The sequence below is a fragment of the Toxotes jaculatrix genome, chromosome 4 (assembly GCF_017976425.1).
Source record: "Toxotes jaculatrix isolate fToxJac2 chromosome 4, fToxJac2.pri, whole genome shotgun sequence".
NCBI classification, from domain to species: Eukaryota; Metazoa; Chordata; class Actinopteri; family Toxotidae; genus Toxotes; species Toxotes jaculatrix.
Genome location: NC_054397.1, coordinates 13,642,606 through 13,656,713, shown reverse-complemented (window position 1 = coordinate 13,656,713; position 14,108 = coordinate 13,642,606). Strand labels below are relative to the sequence as shown.

The 14,108-nt window shown below is 44.6% G+C and overlaps 1 protein-coding gene across 1 annotated transcript in view; it reads left to right on the top strand.

Annotated features, from left to right (window-relative positions):
* The first annotated feature begins 774 nt into the window (after positions 1-774).
* pcdh7a (protocadherin 7a) overlaps positions 775-14,108 on the top strand; it is a 38,379-nt gene continuing 25,045 nt past the window's right edge. The window contains exons 1-3 of the mRNA XM_041037275.1: positions 775-2,198; positions 3,873-5,052; positions 10,267-11,049. Coding sequence (XP_040893209.1) covers positions 775-2,198; positions 3,873-5,052; positions 10,267-11,049 — 3,387 coding nt within the window. The remainder of the gene's footprint in view (positions 2,199-3,872; positions 5,053-10,266; positions 11,050-14,108) is intronic.

Sequence of the window (14,108 nt, the reverse complement as noted above, 5' to 3'; positions counted from 1 at the left end):
TTGCGTGAAGGAATCCGACGGCTTGGCACGTTGCTCCACTGCGGGAAAAAGAGGAGAACGCAGCTGGATCTGAAGGTAAGAAAAGATCCAGCAGCAGTATCCCAAAGACTTTTTTTTTTTTTTCAAACTGTTTTTTTTTTTCCTCTTTTTGGAATGTGAGTTAATTTTCATCGGCATCCGAAGAGCCGAGCGGTGCTTTTTTTTTCTTTTGTGTAGTGGTGCTGCATTGCAGTTTCTAACTGTGAAAAACGCGAGAAAAGCCGCTGTCCCAAATGTGACTGGAATAAAAAGCACTTACAAATAGCATTATGAACTGATAAGCGTCCTCGTGTGACAGCGGGATAGTTCTCCGGTTTTCAGGAAAGAAAGAGTGAAGTGGATTAATCAAAGTCTGGTGAATTAGTTGTTTTTCTTTTTCTTTTTTTTTCTTTTTTCGCAGCACGATGGATTTTTTGATATCTTTGTGGCATGAACAGCCCAGCAAGACAACGGAATTATTATTATATTATAGAAGCTTCTAAACCACTACTGAGCATAGGAGAATAAAAGACAGGAGCCTGCACTGCTGAAGTGAACTACAGTGAGAGTGCAGAAGCTTTTCCCCGGACCTCAGGCGGCAGTCCGCAGAGAGCGATAGAGAGAAGGTAAGAAAGGATAAATCAAACACCCACGCTGTGAGGTACACCAGACCACAAAACACCAATAAATAAGAGACAAGCCGCAGCTCGGAGGCAGAGAGAGCGGGAAGAAGAGAGGCGAGAGGAAGAAGGAGCCATGCAGAGGCTTGGTGCAGTACACTCCTCCGCGGCGCAGGCTCTCAGCCTCGTGGTCTTAGTGCTGCAGCTGCTGACTCAGCCACCGGGTGCCGACTCAGCTCTCCGGTACCGGGTAGCGGAGGAGGGCCCACCTGACGTCAAGATAGGCAACGTGGCCGCCGACCTGGGCCTCACCGCAGGTACAGGAAGCGGGGATGTTACCTTTGCCTTAGAGAGCGGCTCAGAGTACTTCAAGATTGACAATGTGACAGGTGAACTGACAACAGGCCCAAGGCGCATTGACAGAGAGAAGCTCCCGCAGTGCCAGATGATATTTGATGAAAATGAGTGTTTCTTGGACTTTGAGGTGTCAGTGATAGGGCCACTGCAGAGCTGGGTCGACCTGTTTGAAGGCCGTGTGGTCATAACAGACATCAATGACAACACACCTTCCTTCCCCTCACCTGTACTCCAGCTCTCAGTTGAGGAAAATCGCCCAATAGGAACCCTTTACTTGCTGCCCACAGCAACAGACAGGGATTTTGGGCGAAATGGCATTGACCGCTATGAGTTGATTCAAGATGGTGGAGCTGGGTCAAGTTCAACAAGGCGCACAGGAGGAGGAAACCCCATTACTAGAGTAGATGGACTTGGGGATCGGAGGGGGAGAAGCGGAGATAATGGAGGAGGAGCCAGGAGCAGTGTGTTTGAACTACAAGTTGCAGACATACCAGATGGTGAAAAACAACCGCAGCTCATTGTGAAAGGCACCCTGGATCGTGAGCAAAAAGACTCCTATGAACTTGTCCTCAGGGTTCGAGATGGAGGGAACCCACCACGTTCCTCGCAAGCCCTGCTTCGTGTTTCCATAACAGATGTGAATGACAATAACCCACAGTTTGAGAGGCCCGTGTATGAGGCAGAAATGGCAGAAAATGCTCCTCCAGGTACACCTGTCCTCCAGGTCAGAGCCTCAGACCATGACATTGGAGTCAATGGACAGGTGGAGTACGTCTTTGGGGCTGCCACTGAATCTGTCAGGCGACTCCTGCGTTTGGACGAGGCAACTGGATGGCTGAGCGTTCTTCATAGGATTGACAGGGAAGAGGTGGCTCAACTGAGGTTCACAGTTACAGCCAGGGACAGGGGTCAGCCTCCACGCAGTGACCGAACCACGGTAGTTTTGGCTGTCCGGGATGAAAACGACAATGTCCCAGTCGTAGAAATCCGAAAGATTGGACGGATCCCTGTCAGAGATGGTGCAGCATTAGTACCAGAAAATGTTCTGGTGGACACACCAGTAGCTCTGGTACAGGTGTCAGACCGAGACCAGGGAGAGAATGGGGCTGTGACGTGTACAGTTGTAGGAGATGTCCCGTTCACTCTGAAGCCAGCTGGTGAAACAGCTCTCCCACCCCTACCTGCAGATGAAGCATTCGACAGGTAAGACAAAGTCAGTTACACAAAATCCTGAGCAGTTACAAATAAATGAGTAAAGAATTAACTGCTTATCTAAAATCCCTGAGCAATTCTGATTCAGGGAGTTTATAATAGACAATAAGTTACTTGAAAAAACACTTCTAGATACTGTATTTACGAACCAGTAGCCAGTAGCCACTTCCTGTGATTTGGGGAGGATGATGTATTGCTTTTCTTGAGGGGACAACAAAAATGGTAAATGTTAAGGTAATTATAAAGTAATGATGCATTCCAAATATTAGCGAAGTATGATGCACCACTTTCCTTACCCAAAGGGGAACAAAAGCATTAACTAACATATACATAATAAGCAGATAATATTTGGATATGTCCCATTAAGCACCTGATTCAAAATTAGCAGGAGCAACTAATTTACAAATGATCATTAGCCATTTAGAAAATGGCCATAATGGTATTTAGAATGTTAGTAACTGATAGAAGATAGTTTGTGACTGTGATTTCTTGGTACCTTCCCAGGTGTGTATATGAATTTAACATTATTCATAAATAGCATCTATGTCAATTTGTCAGGGGCTAGCTCTGTTTTTATCCTTTTATTTTCTAATCATGAGAACTTTACATGCAACATGCAGTTGCTGTATGTCTCATTGACTCTACTGCTCCAGGAGGTATTTCTGCAATTTCTATTTTTCACAGAGAATTCAGAGAAGAGTGGCTCAAGTGTTGTTGCATCCGTATTTCATTTAAGCTCAGTTCATGCGCTGCCACTGATTCACTGAGGCTATAGAATATTTAGAATGTCATACAATTTGTAAACTTAGAGCATAAATATTCATTAAAGTCAAGGGTTTTATACTTTTGAAATCATTTCAAGTGCAAAAGTCAATGCTCTTAAGTCAATTGTAAAGATATTTTATGAAGCGTTTGAATGTGTGTGGGAAATAGAGAAGGCTACTACTTATGACACCTAAACAATAAGGTTGGTTGTTGTATTGACTGCAGGGCTCTCCTTGGCAAAAAAAAATCATCGAAGAAATAATCATGAGAGGTCTTCAGCAAATTGAGTTGCTGATTTAATTTTAAAAATCAGTCACCGTTTTCTTCAGTGTTGTTTTCTCTCTGCAGATGACTGCAGTTATGGAGGAAGACATCCAGTGTGTATGAAGATTTGAGTTGAAACAATTAGTCAATTAATCCAGTAGTTGATTCACAGAAAATTAGTTCCCAACTTTTTTGACAATCGATTTAACGTTTAATGTCATTTTCCAAGCAAAAACTCAATTCATTCTCCCAGCTTCTCAAATGTGAGGATTTGCAGCTTTTCTTTGTTTCAAATCATTGTAAACTACATATCTGTGGGCTTTAGACTGTTGCTCAGACAACACGAGACATCTGAGGATGTCATATTTGGCTTTGTGAAAATAAAATGGGTTTTTTGAAAAACTATTTACTGATTTTTTTTTCTTAGCACATAATAGAACTGTCCCCTTAAAAAGACCAACACAATGACTACTGACAAAACAATTTTTAGCCCACACCCTCGTGACAAATCAGCTAATTGAGTAAGAATGAGCAGCACTAGTATTTTATTTGACTGCTTTTGAGACAAGACCTATATTATTTTCTTGTAGGTTTGCAGCCACATTCATGAAATTTATTTTGTAACTATTTTCACAGGAACAAGAAAAAATACTTCTTACATACTTCCGCCCTGCTGGACTACGAGGCCACCAAAGAGTACAGTGTCACCATTGTGGCAGTAGACTCTGGAAGCCCCAGTCTGTCCAGTAACAGCTCACTGATGGTGCGAGTGGTAGACATAAATGACCATGCCCCTACCTTTGCCCAGAGTGTTGTGGAGGTCCATTTTGCGGAGAACAACTCACCTGGTGAGAGGGTTGTCACTGTGGTAGCTACAGATGCAGACAGTGGCAAGAATGCAGAGATTGCATACTCCTTGGACCCTGCTGCCAATGGGCCATTTTACATAGATGCAGATAATGGAGATATCCGTGCCACTGGGGTTCTGGACCGTGAGCAGCGAGAGAGGTATGAATTCCGGGTTATTGCCAAGGACAAGGGCACCCCCTCTCTGCAAGGCTCTACAACTGTTGTTGTTCAGGTGACTGACCGAAATGACAATGCCCCAAAGTTTGTTCAGGAAATCTTTACGTTCTATGTCAAAGAGAACCTGCTTGCCAACAGCCCAGTTGGCATGGTCACTGTGACCGATGCTGACGAAGGCGAGAATGCAGAACTGAGTCTGTTTGTAGAGATGGATGGAGTTGACGAGAAGAAGGCAGGAGAAAAGATGGAGGGTGAAGATGGAGAGAAAGAGCGAGGTGAAGAAGTGTTCTCCATTGAAAACAACACAGGGACTATCTTCTCTTCTGCATCGTTTGACCGTGAAAAGCTGTCCGCCTACACCTTCCGTGTACGGGCTGTGGATGGAGGGGAGCCCCGCAAAACTGCCACAGCCACCATCTCACTCTTTGTGACAGACGAAAATGACAATGCCCCCTCAATCACCTCTCCAGCCAATGAGTCCTACACCCTTCTTCCACCTGCCAGCAGCGCCCGCACCATAGTCAGGACTGTAACAGCTGTAGATTCAGACACAGGCCCAAACGCAGACCTTCGCTACGCTCTAGTCGGGGGGAATCCCTTCAGACTGTTTGAGATTGGTCACACCAATGGAGTGATCACCCTGGCAGAGCCCCTGGAGCGGCGCCACAGAGGTCTACATCGCCTGGTGGTCCGGGTCAACGACAGTGGGGTGCCCTCTCTCTGTGCCACCGCCCTGGTTCATGTCTTCATTAATGAGAGCTTGGCCAACGCCACCCTAGTGGATGCGCAGGTAAACTTTATATACAAAGATATGCTGTTAAAACTGATTCCAGCACCAGCAAGCAAAGTATATTAACATGCGTCTAGAAGCGGTTATGAATCCCGCTGCCCTGTTTTGGTGTGTGCAGACCTCTATTGTTCCACAGAGCTGGTAATGATAACCAATAATGACAGTGATCATACTGTCCTTTGATCCATTCAAATAATGGCCACAGTGATAACACATTACAATAGAGAAGGGTGGTAATGACAACTGATTGTCGCTGTTTAAACTAAACTGGTAAGAAGATTATTTTCTTGATAGAATGAGATAAATGCACAATTTCAGCAGCCTGTTCAGTGTTGCAATTTTCTGCCAATTTTTGAGGAAATAATTGTATTCATATTTGTCCCAGATATAGAACCCCGTTTCTCTTTTGAAGGCTATTGGCAATGCCAGCTTCTTTGTAGTTTGGATCCTACTGGAGTGTGTTCTTTGTCCAGCATGCATTCTTATAATGATTATATGGTTAAAATAACTGTTATTACTGAAGTGGTTCTTCTTTTATGGTACATTGAACTCCGAGCTGAGAGCATTAGGTGTGTTTGTGCGTGTGTGTGTATGTGAGGAAGAGAGAGAGAGAGAGAGAGCATTATGGGTGAGTGTGTTAGAGAGGCAGCGAGAGAGAGAGAGAGAGATAGGCCTGTCCCAGTTTTGGCCTTGTGATACAGAGTAGGTTGAAGTATGTTCATTTGAATAGAAGTTGTACTTAGCAGTGTCTCTTCACTATAGGCCTGAATATTGATGAGGTTTTGGAGTTTGCATTGTGTCATGCAGCACATTCTGAGCAGAACAGAGGTGGTCAGACTTCGGGGAAACTAAATAAAAAAACACTGTAAACTCCACAAAAATGGGAGAATGAAGGAAATGTGAAATACATGTGTATTAATACATCCACTGTTATTGCGTAAATCTGTGTTGTCTTCTGGAACTGAGGAATTCACAGCAAGATTATAGCTGGCTTGCAAGATCCACACTGATGTGCAGAGGTAATTGACTAGACTCAAAGACATTACTGAGATACCAGAAATAACTACAACTGCATGATTTCAAATTTAGCATATGCTATGCCGGTGGAAATCTCTCTCTCCTCTCAGCGCTCTCTATATTAATTAAATGAACTTCCCATTATGCTTTAAAAAATGTTCAATTAAGCTATAAATGCTGGCAGGTAATAATTGCTAAAGCTTCGTCTGTGGTTTGGGCAAAGTCATTTGTATTGACTAATAATTAAATTGCCTCAGTGGCCTTACTTACAATGTTAGCTCTGAGACTAACAGCTTGTGTTTTTAAGGCCCTGTTGAAACCTGGTTTGGAACACGTTCTCATTTTTCTCCGCGGAGAAGGTCTTCACCTGTCAGGTCTGTGCATGTAACATGACGTAAACAGTGTAACACTAAAATAGCTCTTAGACATTTGAGAGGAAAAGAACAGTCAGACAGATAAGAGGCACAAATCTCCAAAAATGTGTCAAAGCACAGATTCTGTTGGTGCCCCAAAATACCATGCGTATGCCGTACCTTCATAGGGCCCTTATCTGTCATAACACTCAATAAAAAGTGTTTTATTGCGTTCTGCCTAACCTGAGTGGAAAAAAAAGCCAAAAGATTGTGATCTTAAGGACAGAATCTTTTTTTTACAATGCAGAGGTTTGCAGCAAATGCTTCTCTGCTGCAAACTATTCATGTCATCATGGTGGTCCTTCTCTGGGTGTTTCAACTTGTGACAAAACAGAATAAAACAGAATCACCTTGGGAAATGTTTTCAGTTAGGTTACCGTGCAGCTATTCTAGACGGCCGCAGTAGCAACTGGAATAACGTGCTTTGTGTGTCGTCTGAGTTCTCTGTATCATTGTTTTGAATGACACTTAAGGCTAAATCTTGTGTTTTAGCAAGAGAAAAACACTGTATAATCACAGCCTGAGAGTTTCGACTGACCTCATATGGAGACGACTTGGCATCCAAAAACGTTGTGTTCCCTGGCACTTTTTTTTTTGTTTTTTGTTTTTTAAACAAAGGCAAACAACTGAACATAGACAGAAGGTGTAGGATTTGAGCACTGGCCAGCAAACAGATCACCCCATGAATGTAACACTGTTGCTTAAAAGTAGAATGAAATGTACAAATTGAACAGTCAAGGGGGTGAGGATTAGAACAGAACACTTGGTAAGCGGTGGAACAATGGTGTTGACAGGTGGAATTAACTGCAATGTGCCTAAATGACCGGGGCCATTGAACCGAACAATAGGGTGTAATATGTCCAAGCCGGTATAAAAGCCGTCTTTGATTACAATATGCATAGTTTAGTCTGATTGTAGGGAGGAACTTGGCGGAGTAATTGAGTAGAAGTCATTGAAGAGAGAATACCTCCATCTCATAATGAAGTCAAACTGAGTGGTGGATGGATGCCAGATGTAATTAGGGAAGGAAAACGGCTGCTACTGCTGCAGCACCGCGGCACAAAATGACTCCAGTCTTTTCTATCCAACAGTACTGGGTGAACCACATGTTGGGTAATTAGTTACGATATGATGCCGCAGAGTTTGAGCAAAAAGAAAAGGGAATTTAGTTGTGTTATTTTAGACATCTGGGAAACTTTAAGGTACTTTGTACATCATAAGTACGCTGTACTGTGAAGCTGATGAGAGCTTTTTGTGATAATATTTTCACATTCTTCCAATTTGTAATCCGTCTCAGATCAAGAGTTCTTTTTAATCTTAAAATGTGAAGTTTCTTTTCCATGTTTTGAAATATGTACATTCTCCTTTCTTTTAATTTAATTAATGGCTAACTATTACCAAACTGCAGCTCTCTATTCTCACGCCGAGATGTGAATTCACCGAACTACAACTAAGATCAGGCACTTTCTAAGCTTGGGTCAATAGTGCGGTCGTGGGAGAACTCCTTGTCTTGGTCACAGCATCAACATCTTGCAGTGACGTGCAGATAAAAGAATCCTCGGAGAGTGGAACAGATAGATAGTGATGTTAAGTCCAGTCGCAACAAAGCTCATGCAGCAGAATGGGAGATTCCTCTGGGAGTTTGGGATGCGTCAGAGGGATGCACTCAGACGTGGCAGTCGAGGTGGCTGCTGCACTTATCCAGCTGAACACTTGACTGTCTTGTGTGTGCCCATATACACATGTAGTATACACACGATGTATACATACCTTGTACTCTTCGTCTTCTCTCACACGTACACACATCATCAGTTTCTCATGTGTTTCTCCATCACATACACCTCCAAGCTCACTCCCAAACACACACGAACTTGGCTGTCTCTCTGGCAGACAATATACGCACATATGGTAGCCCATTGCAATTTTCTCTCTGTGTTGCACACACAATACTGCAGACAGCGCAGGGATGCGCTAAGCCAGAGAGATGCCCAGCAGAATGAGAATGGAAAGGAATACTGCATGCACGAGAAGAACAATGGGGCTGAGAGGAGAGGGGAGCATGCCGGAGAGGCCCTCTGCAGTGGAAGCAGAATAATGGAATAGAACCAGCACAACTCGTTCAAAAACAATGAAACTTAACCACAGAGATAGATGGTGATGAAACAATGAAATATAACACAGTGCCGTTCTTAGCTTGGGGGTATCGAGAAGTGAAAGTGAATAATGTGGCTCTATCTGAGTAAGCCTAATATGCCTTGGATAATGTAATAAGCAAGTTACACAGTGCAGTTGTGGGAGCAACACTCTCTGCCGTATTACGACTACTGCATAGAATAACTGTAGTCATTCTATTTATTTTTTATTTTTTCTGGTTATCACAGAGCGCAGGGGCTCAGATTTATTTAACTTTAACTCTCTCTCACCTGCGCTCTCTGTCTCTCTCCCGTTCACTCCCTCAAGCCTTATTACCCACCATTCTTAAGGCAGCAGGGATTACATGAGTATATAATTTCCAGCCTTGACAGGCCAAAGGAACTGTCATATGAGCTCTGAGACGAGGTGCCACACAGCTGCAGAATGAGTTGTCTCACTAACGGACAGGTTACGCTCTGTGTGGGCTCAGGAAGGTTCATGCATACGTATCAGCGTGTGCGTTTCTGTATTTTGTGTTTTTTTCTGCATAGTGATTCTCCCAGCATAGTTGCTATGTATTGATTACCTATATTCAGATCCATGGCCCTGCCTGATATTACCAGCAGGGCTCTGTAGACCAGAACTCCACAGCCTCATTGTCTCCCATTGAACAAGGCTCCATAACAAGTAATAGCTGTTTGTGCTTCAGCATAACCCACTTTCTTGTAATGATCCTTTTATTAGTGTACAGGCTCAGAGCATGTGTGCATGTGCGTGTGTGTGTCTGTGTCTGTGTTTACAATGGAAGACTGCTGTTATTTGTCTCCTCAGTCTTAAACCCAAATACAAAATATTTTCTAAGTGTAATATTTTGATCAAAATGGATTAGCATGGATTTGTCTTGCAACAAAAAAAAACTATTATGTTCAAAACAACAACAAACTCTAGACCCTAAAGATGCAAAAAAAAAAAAAAATAAGGCTCTAAAAATTGTTCCACAAAGCACAGATATTTACAGTAGCCTTCTATCTGACTATCCATCCTATTCTCAGTGCAAAAAAAATTGTGATAACAAATCCTGAACAAATCCACGCCTACGCTATCATTTACAATAAGAACATTGTTCATTGATGAGACAGAAGATGTGTTTGTGTTCTGGGGATGTAGTCACAGCATGTCTCATGCCTTCATTTGCACATTTATTGACTCTTTCTCCTACCTTTCCTCTGCTAACTGTCCCGGACTTCAATGTCTGAAGTTTGCCTTTATTCTTTTTAATCAGCTTTAAACAGTATAATCCTGGGCATTTCCCGTAACACTGCAGATGATGCGAGATCACAAGTGGAGTATTACAGCCGCAACTTGAAATGCTGCAACTGGGAAGCAAGAGCAATTATATATTTAGTGACACTCAGTGTGTCTGGGAATAATGGTGAAACGGGAAGCTCCCCCACTAAAGCACAGTGATGAGTTTAATTAAGTTGAAGATGCTGTTTGATGTTTCTCTGTGGCACACACCCACTGTCATCTTTTACAGTCACTGTTTTGGACTTTTTTTTTCTGATTGATGGTTTTTCTCTTTTTGTTCCTTTTCCTCTTTTACATTCCGTCTTCTCTCTTTTGTTCTTCTTCTCTCTTGCTCTCACCACAGGTGGCCCGAAGCCTGATGGCTCCACTGTCACTGGACATTGCAGGGGACCCAGACAGTGAGCGTGCATTAGGAAAACAGCGCCTCAGCGTCGCCATAGGTGTCCTGGCGGGAGCTGCAGCAGTCATCCTAGTCATTCTCCTTGTAGTCACAGCTCGGCAATGCGGTGCTCAGGGCAAGAATGGCTACGAGGCTGGTAAGAAGGAGCCAGAGGAAGACTTCTTCAGCCCTCCAGGGGCTCAACCACAGGTTGGCCGTGGCGGGGGATCAGACCGTGGACGCAAACCTCGACGGGACAAACGTAACGGAAGTGGCGCCGGTGCAGCTGCAGGAGGAGGGAAGTCAGACAGATCACTCTACAGTGGTATCGTAACAGTCAATGGACTGCGTCGCCACGCCAATGACGATGATGAGGAGGATTTGAGCAGTGCTAGCGAGCGCCTGGCAGCCCGCTACTGTGCTGTGGACGGTGACCCGGGCAGCCCACGGATGGGCGGTGGAAGGAGGCACCAGTCAAGCCCAGATCTGGCCAGGCACTACAAATCCAGCTCGCCTCTGCCTGCAGTGAACCTACAGCCTCACTCCCCCCCAGCTGAGGGAAAGAAGCACCAGGCGGTCCAGGAGCTGCCTCCCTCCAACACCTTTGTGGGCAGTGGAGGTTGTGTGGGGAGTGCCGGCTCCAGCAGCAGCAGTAGTGGGGGCAGTGGCAATGCAGATGCCATGTCCCTGGGATCTGACCAGTGCTCAGAGTATGGCTGCCAGACTGGGAACAAGTACAGCAAACAGGTAGGAAGTCTGGAAAAGGCCTGGGCCGATGTTGTCTCTATGGAACCTCAAATGTGGTTTGCTCTGTCCCCTCTTTATTTAAATCTATCTGAAAAATCTCAGTCAGCTCTCTCTGTCTCCCTCTCTCTCTTTGTCCGCTCTCTGGCTTCTGATCCCTGGCTCCTGATCTCTGTCTTCTCCTCCTCCTCCCTGGCTTCATCTCTTCTTATTCACGTATCTGCTGACATACTGTACCGTACACCCCGCCGCTAACGTCTAAACACCATTTTATCTCCACAAAATAGCTGTCAGTGTGTGCACAGCGGCTCACATGCTTGTGTGTCTGTGTCAGCATCCTAAGCCTGTGAGCAGTGTGATGGTACCCTGCTGTCAGAATGTGTGTGTGTGTGTGTGTGTGTGTGTGTGTGTGTGTGTGTGTGTGTGTGTGTGTGTGTGTCAAACATCAGCCCTCTGTTTAGCAAGATCTAATGCAGGGGACATGAGTCAACCCCCTACTGTAGTCAGACAATATGTGAATGTGCATTTGAGTAGACATGCATGACTGCATACGTGTGTGTGTGTGTGTGTGTATGTGACCATGTGTATAAACCCCTGAGGAGTTCAGTTGGAGTAAGGACACAGAGGAGTGGGCGAATAGTTGCTTCCAACAGGGTAATTGGTCATTTGTTTCCTGTGTCAAGCTGTTATGTTTCTTCCTATAAGAATGTATGGTTATGCTGTAAACAATATCAGTTGCATAGATAATGGATGTGCTGGCTTTGGTGTTTGCTCAGGAAGTTGCAGTTGAAAGCTGAAGTCCTGCTGACAAATAAATACTGCATAGAGATGGTCACTCACCCTTCTACCCACACACACACATGCATATACACAGGCACTATCTATCATTGTAGACACACTGACACAGCAGGGTCTCCCTAGTCCGTGGGGAGTGCTCCCAAGAGTGATGTTTGAGTGACAGCTAACCCTTCTTAAAGGGGTGGTGTCTCATTTCCTTGACGGACAGCTCTACATTTATCCTTCCCGTGGTGAAAAAGTGCTGATGTGGTCATTAAAAGGGAAGAAGAGGAGCTTCTTAGGCTAATCAATTCATACATGGGCTCTCTGATCCTGCTCAACACACAGACACACATATAGGAACACACACACACACGCCCGCATACACACTCCTGAGGTTAATCCATTACGGAGTCAATCCTCTTAATCTGCCGTTCCCAGGGAAAGAAAATGCTTACTGGGAGAGTTTGGTGTTCATGCTTACGTGCACTCAAAACATGCCAGCACACATGCGGCGATGCACAGACACATAAACTGACAGCATAATGAATTATTGATCATATGGTGGTAATTAACTCCTCTGCTGTGTGCCCCCGCCTCACCCCAGCCCACCCCCAAAATATATCCAACAGCCAGTGGTTTCACGCGCAGCTTTCTGAGTGTGTGTGTGTGTGTATGTGTGTGCATGTGTCTAAGACTTTGGATGCTCGTGTGTGACCGCGTTCGCATATGTGTCAGAATTTGTTAACTCGAACAGTTTGGCAACATGAGCAGGTTTGTGTTGGTGGGTACCTGTCACTGTGCTTGAGGGACTGCTTATTGCATGAAGGCATATGCATTTTATATGTGAGTGCAAGTGAGAGATAGACTCAAGGAGTAATAGGTGGCGAGTATGTGCCAAATGTGGGAACTGGGACGCTGACAGAATTTGGAATAGCATTAGATCAGGAGTGGGAGAGAATTATAGGAGGTTAGGAGGGGAGGAAGATGGAGTAAACGAGATGGGGGTGGGGTGGGGGTGGGGGGAGCGACGACTTTGAATTTCAAAGCTACTTTACTGGGTCAGTGAAAACTCTTAAAAACTCTTCATCTGAAGTCAGCAGATCATCAGACCAAATAGGATGCTGCTAATAAGGGAAAAAAGGCAAGTAGTAAAAACTGGGCATCATGGATGATGAGCAAGATTGCATCAGAGAGGCAACAAGATGATAAAACAGCTCAGTCAACAGTGTTGGATCTCTTTTAAATTTAAATTGTTTGCTGAGGAGAAGGGAAGGAGAGGGAAGATATCCATATCAATGGCTATGAATAAATACAAATCTGAACAGGAGGAGAAGGGAGAAGAGAGTGAAAGAGTGAGTAAGGGGCTCTATACTCAAGAGAGCAGGAACAGGACTGAGAGATAGAGGTTAGCTGGAGGGGAAGAGAGGGGTAAAGAGATGTGCAAGAGAGAGGGGCAATAAGAAAAAAGGCAAGTGTGAGGCAATGAAAAGAAAGAGGAGAATATTGGAGATTGAGGGTGAGAGTGTGTGTGTGTGTGTGTGTTTGGTGTCTTGGATTGGTATCAACTGAAACGCTTCAGATTTTAAATGCTGTGCCACGTTACTGCAGGTAGCAGAACAAGATCTTTGCCTAAACAAGATTCAAGTCTAAAATAAGTGTACGCAGACACTCAGTGCCACAGACACATTTTGGTTGGTATCAGAAAAGTATTGGGGCGTGATGGAGAACGTGTAAAGGAAAAGGTTGGAGTACGTGCCTCCAAGTAGGGAGAGGCCGGGAGTGATAGTGTGGGGGGGGGGGGGGTGAGAGCGAGAGAGAGAGGTCTGGTTTGGGTGGGAGCCAGAGAGGGAGAGTGGACTGCTGAGATGTGGGTCATCAGGATACCCGTTGGCATCAGGACACATTAATGATCACAGCAGTCACATGGCACTGCAGTCAATATGGGCAAAGTGGCCTCGTTCTCCCCTCTAACCACTACCACACACATAACACACACTCAACCACAAAACTGTTTTTCTCTGTCTGCTGTCCTCAGTCAACCACAACAAAGGTCATCGTGGTTGTTCAAATTCCACATTACGTTTCAGTTTACTCAGGCCTTTATTTTTTAGTAATCTTTTTTATTGCAGCGTGTAACTTATCTGATCTGGTGAGCACTTTGCACTGTTTTTTTTTTTTTACCTCTCCTTTCAACTCTCATCCTTTGTTCCTTTCTGTCGCTCTCCCTCTCTCTTTGCCACATGCGCGGCCATAAATCTAAACACCCCACCGCTGCTACCTTT